This window comes from Eptatretus burgeri, chromosome 3 (genome assembly GCF_056783735.1).
Source record: "Eptatretus burgeri isolate ZD-2024b chromosome 3, Ebu_testis_v1, whole genome shotgun sequence".
Classification (NCBI taxonomy): Eukaryota; Metazoa; Chordata; class Myxini; order Myxiniformes; family Myxinidae; genus Eptatretus; species Eptatretus burgeri.
The window spans coordinates 126,021,826-126,027,913 of NC_140963.1; the positions used below are offsets into that span (position 1 = coordinate 126,021,826).

Below are 6,088 nucleotides of genomic sequence, written 5' to 3' on the forward strand. Positions count from 1 at the left end.
GAAATCGGCAAAGCCTAGAAACAAACGAAACCCATTAGAATTACCCTTTAGAACCCTCCAGAACCCTTTAGAACTACCATTGAGAACCCTTTCGAATTACCCTTTATGACCATTTAGATCCTTTTCAAATTACCCTTTATAACCATTTAGATCACTTTAGAACTACCATTGAGAACCCTTTGGAATTACCCTTTAGAAATTACCCTTTAGAAATTACCCTTTTGAATTACCCTTTATCACCTTTTTAGAATCCTTTAGAAATACCCTTTATAACCCTTTACAACCCTTTTGAATTACCCTTCAGAACTACCCTCAAGAACCCTTTATAACTCCCATTGAGAACCCTTTCGAATTTCCCTTTATAACCCTGAAGAACCCTCTCTAATTATCCTTTTATAACCCTTCAGAACCCTCTCTAATTACCCTTTAGAACCCTCTCTAATTACCCTTTTATAACCCTTTAGAACCCTCTCTAATTACCCTTTAGAACCCTCTCTAATTACCCTTTATAACCCTTTAGAACCCTCTCTAATTACCCTTTAGAACCCTCTCTAATTACCCTTTAGAACCCTCTCTAATTACCCTTTGGAACCCTTTAGAACCCTCTCTAATTACCCTTTATAACCCTTTAGAACCCTCTCTAATTACCCTTGATAACTCTTTAGAACCCTCTCTAATTACCCATTATAACCCCTTAGAACCCTCTCTAATTTCCCTTTATAACCCTTTAGAACCCTCTCTAATTACCCTTTAGAACCCTCTCTCATTACCCTTTAGAACCCTTTAGAACCCTCTCTAATTACCCTTTAAAACCCTTTAGAATTACCCTTAAGAACCCTTTAGAATTACCCTTGATAAACCATTTGAATCACCCTCCAGAACTGCCCTTTAGAACCCTAGAGAACCCTTTATAACTACCATTGAGAACCCTTTCAAATTACCCTTTATGACCATTTAGATCCCTTTCAAATTACCCTTTATAACCATTTAGATCACTTTAGAACTACCATTGAGAACCCTTTGGAATTACCCTTTAGAAATTACCCTTTAGAAATTACCCTTTCGAATTACCCTTTATCACCTTTTTAGAATCCTTTAGAAATACCCTTTATAACCCTTTACAACCCTTTTGAATTAGCCTTCAGAATTACCCTTCAGAACTACCCTCAAGAACCCTTTATAACTCCCATTGAGAACCCTTTCGAATTTCCCTTTATAACCCTGAAGAACCCTCTCTAATTATCCTTTTATAACCCTTTAGAACCCTCTCTAATTACCCTTTATAACCCTTCAGAACCCTCTCTAATTACCCTTTAGAACCCTCTCTAATTACCCTTTTATAACCCTTTAGAACCCTCTCTAATTACCCTTTAGAACCCTCTCTAATTACCCTTTAGAACCCTCTCTAATTACCCTTTATAACCCTTTAGAACCCTCTCTAATTACCCTTGATAACTCTTTAGAACCCTCTCTAATTACCCATTATAACCCCTTAGAACCCTCTCTAATTTCCCTTTGTAACCCTTTAGAACCCTCTCTAATTACCCTTTAGAACCCTCTCTCATTACCCTTTAGAACCCTTTAGAACCCTCTCTAATTACCCTTTAAAACCCTTTAGCATTACCCTTAAGAACCCTTTAGAATTACCCTTGATAAACCATTTGAATCACCCTCCAGAACTGCCCTTTAGAACCCTAGAGAACCCTTTATAACTACCATTGAGAACCCTTTCGAATTTCCCTTTATAACCATTTAGAACCCTTCCTATTTACCCTTTATAACCCTTTGGAACCCTGAAGAACTACCCTTTAGAACTACCATTGAGAACCCTTTAGAATTACCTTTTAGAACCCTCGAGAATTAAACATGGCGGGTGAGAAAGGTTCTTCTTAATTTTTGATGGATGAATGGAAGGAAGGACATACCAAATATTGAAGCAGCTACACTGCATAAAAATTACTTTACTCCTTCCTCTCGGCTGTGGTGCAATTTGAAGTGAGGGAAGGGATGGACGTGGAGCATACACCAGAGACAGACTTGAGAAGGTACTACCAGGTTTTTGGAGGTGGGAGACGAGTTTGAAAGTTAATTCTTGATATTGGACAGATATTGTTTTCTGGCTCTCCTGAGAGTAGACACACACTTGTTGCGGGCTTTGTTGAATGATCCTTGGTTGCCCTCGGTTGGATTTGCCTTCCCGGAGGAGAATGCACGTTGTTTAAAAGCAACCGCCTCACCACAGGATTCAGAGACCAAGAGCTGGAGGATGGGTAAGACAATTGAAGATGAGATGGGATGTATCTGTGCAAAAGAGAGAGCAGGTTTCTGTGGAAGAATTCACAGGCTTAATTAATATCAGGGGTGGTAGATATAGGAGACAAGTCCTGAAATGCGATAGGAAGAGCAAGACACATTGGTGGGGTAGTTAGTCATCACCAAATCCAGAAGGGAGTATTTGCCATTGGGAGAAATCTGGGTGGGAAAGTTCACGGATTGAGTCAGTCCCATGGAGTCGCAGAAGTGCCATGGCTAATGAGAGGGGTACCAACACCCAGCCAATTAGCATAGTGACAATTGAAGTCACCACTTATGAGGAAGAGAGAGTTTGGATGAGTAATTAAAAGTTGGTCCATGTCGTTTGAGAGAGAGGTAAAGGGAGTCGTCACTTTTGGGAGGACGGGACAACACCTTGACAAACATGAGGTGGGAGCCGAAGGGAAGTCAGAGCCTTTGGTACACCTGGGGTTTGGGAGGGATAAGAGCAGTACACAGAGAGTGAGAAATGGAGTTTTTGATGTACAGCACACCTCCCCCACCAGGATGGGGTTCAGGTCAATCAAACCAGAGGAGATGATCTCCAGTGAGAGCCACTAAAGGAGTCAGGGACATCCTGTAGAAGGAAGGATTCTGTTAAACATGATGTCCAGTTTATCGGCATTGGCCTGGATTGTGAGATGTTTGAGGTCCACACAGTTGGAGATCGGGGAGAGGACCAAATGACCTTGACCTTCAACATTTCAAGATTGTAGAGTGTAAATTAAGAGAACGTGTCTCCATCTCCAATCTGTCCACAAAAATTCAAGTTCAGATCAAAAAGGTTTTTGTGGTTAATTAGATCGCAATCCGAAAAAAAGTCAAGGACAATAATCATATTTCAGGTGCACAACTTCATTGCAGGTCCACCATTATGATGCAAGGAGGAGATCTTGGAAGGCCAAGTGGTCTTTGAAACTCTGCATTGGCAAAATTGAGCGATAACAAAGAACGTATTAATTTATTCAGACCACCATTTGACCTTGACCTTTAACTCAGAGGGTTATAATATAAATTTCATGTAAATGCGTCTTCCTGGCTATCTCGGGAGGGAAATTTCATTCTAATTGGACAAATCTTCGTCGAGTTGTCGTTAAAATGTCTATAATTAGGTCATGACCTTAAAATAGGTCAATATCAAAAAATGTCAATCGCACATACTTTCTTTTCCCATTATTGATGCAAAATTTAATTCTTTAAGTCTTCGGACATTAGCTAAAAAATGACGAGCAAACCTAAATGGTGGTTTAGTATTCTGAGCAATGTAAGACTTTGACCTTTGACCCGGAGGGGTGTGATGTGAATTAAGTGTAAATGCACCTTGCTCTCGGCTATCTGGAGAGGGTAATTTTGTTTCGGCCAAACATACGTCACGTTGTGGTGAAAAGTCTTAACATGGCTATAATTAGGCCATGACCATAAAAATTAGATTGAGGTTAAAATAATTATGTCAACCCCACATACTTTGTATTCCCATTGTTGATGCAAAATTTCATTCCAAAAGTCCTAGCTGGCTCCGAGATACAGCTCAAAAATTGGTCGAAAAGGAAGGAAAGAAAAAAACCCCGAAATGGTGGTTCACTACTCCTTGAGGTCGAAGAAACTCTGGGGTAACATAACAAATTGTGGGCACCCATTGTCGATACAATCCCTAGAACAGCTATAAGCCTTCGTCTATCCTATCGGGGAGGCTTAAAGAGACAGGAAGTAGGTCACGTGGTAAGAATGTTTATTGCCATGCAATACTTGCATAATTCTGCCCACTGGGAGGCGAGGACCAATGGCGCAGCAAAGAGCAGAAACACATTACAGAAGATGCTCGACTGCACAGACTAGTTGCGTTCGCTGGAGTGTGCTTTAATGTTACCCCCTGCAGACGTTTTTGTTCCACTTGCATCAATAATACAGTGAGTGTATATTTATGTAGCAAGACGACTTATTTGTACAAGGTTTTAAAGTAGCTACTTTTATCTTGTAGTGTTCTTAATTTGTATGGGAGTGGTGCTGGAAAATATTCTATTCTCCATAATTGTGAGAAGGCTCTGGTTTCTGACCTGTCATCGACATATATATATATATATATATATATATATATATATATATATATATATATATATATATATATGTATGTATTTGGCCTGTCTATTTGTCAGGGAACTCCTAGGAAGATTTGTGACGAGAAAAAAAAAATTCGTTTTAATTTTGTTTTTTGGGTACATGGGAACACGTGGCGATACTGCAGATGCCAACTTGCGACGCTGGTTATCCCTGCACTTGGAATCCTTTTTCTTCTTGCCCTATTGATTAGCCATCACATCAGATTGGTATTTCCAGCAGCGAAGTGACGGGTCTTATATTCTAGTACACTTTAAAACTTTACATCTTTACATTTTATGGAGTTGAACCCTGCTGTAGAGTGCAGTCGCTGGTCTTTTCTTTCACTGTTTTGTGCCTTTGTCAGTTGCACGATCCTGTTGCGGATCCGCTGTGGAATGTAGTTGCTGCCCTCTGCTGCAAGGCGAGCTCATTTCGTCGTTTCACTCTCTCCTTTTGCCTCAAAAACCAGGTTAATCATCAAGGTGAGCATACACCTCGTGGCACGTCATACGTTTCCATGCATCTAACTTAACTCTTATTCCTTCCCCCTTGACTCCCAACTTGTATTTTGATTTCATGTTAATCTCCGACAGCTCATTCATGACCCTCAACTTCTGCCTTGCAGATATTTCAGAGAAAACTTTCCAGCTTGGTGAAGTGCGTTACGCCACCCAATTTTTATCCTCTCCAATCCTGTTTGTGAAGAATATAACTCCCAGTGATTGGAAAGCTCTAGTTTCTCACTGGCAGCACTTGCATGAAGCCGAGCAGTCGAGTCACTGAGACCACACGTTATGTCGTGCAGAATGTATCATACCACTGTCCTCAACTTGTTGAATTAAAATACAATCAGCCATTCATCATTTACAATCCTGTGTCTCTTTTTCACCTCCTGCATACGTCACTCATTTCTGGTGCTGTTGAGTCTCGAGTCTGATTACCTTATAGATATGTCTACGCATTTGTCTGGCAGATACGTTGTTTCACAACAATCTCAACAAGTTCATGAAGTAACAAACCAAAGCTGACAATCACAGCAATCTCATCACTTTCAAGTGCTATCCCACCATAAGTTTAACAATGCCTGTTCACATGAATTATGGCCAACAATATGGAAACCATGAACAAAAGGGGAACTGCTATTGAACAAACCAAAATGGCATTATACGGATAGTTTGCTTTGGTTTGGCACAGGGTAGGATGAAACGCACACTTATCCTAAAAAATATAAAATATTCGCAGGATGTGGAGTGAATGTTTCCCAGTCATGGGATTTGGCTCTACATATCAAGCAATATGATTTCTCGCGGTTTTCATGCACAAAAAAAGGTCAAGCACCAGAAAAACATTTTGGCGTTAATTTTATTTTACAGACGTCATCAAGAATGTATTTTCACTGCCAAATATGCACGGTAATGTTCGAGAAAGCAGTCAACTTTCCGTGAGCTCTTGCATGGGGTACCAATAAGGCAGTCACGTTGTGGTGAAAAACCCCTTGCATGGGGTACCTTACCCCTTGCATGGGGTAAATACCCCTTGAATGGGGTACCAATATGAGTCACTTTACCTTGCATGGGGTACTTTACCCTGCACTGTTTTGCCTCAATCTGTTCAGCTGTTTTACAGTCACTTTACGTTGCACTTTACCTTCTGTCTAAAGGGTGAAAGGGGGTCAAAA

General features: G+C 40.4%; 1 protein-coding gene across 4 annotated transcripts in view; it reads left to right on the forward strand.

Moving 5' to 3' along the window:
- Positions 1-5,273, forward strand: part of CTC1 (CST telomere replication complex component 1) — a 414,875-nt gene extending 409,602 nt beyond the window's left edge. For all 4 annotated transcript variants that reach the window (XM_085875488.1, XM_085875489.1, XM_085875491.1 and 1 more), the window contains 2 exons: positions 4,775-4,892; positions 5,036-5,273. In XM_085875488.1, the coding sequence (XP_085731614.1) occupies positions 4,775-4,892; positions 5,036-5,193 (276 nt within the window). In that variant the 3' untranslated portion in view covers positions 5,194-5,273. The remainder of the gene's footprint in view (positions 1-4,774; positions 4,893-5,035) is intronic.
- Positions 5,274-6,088: the final 815 nt, after the last annotated feature.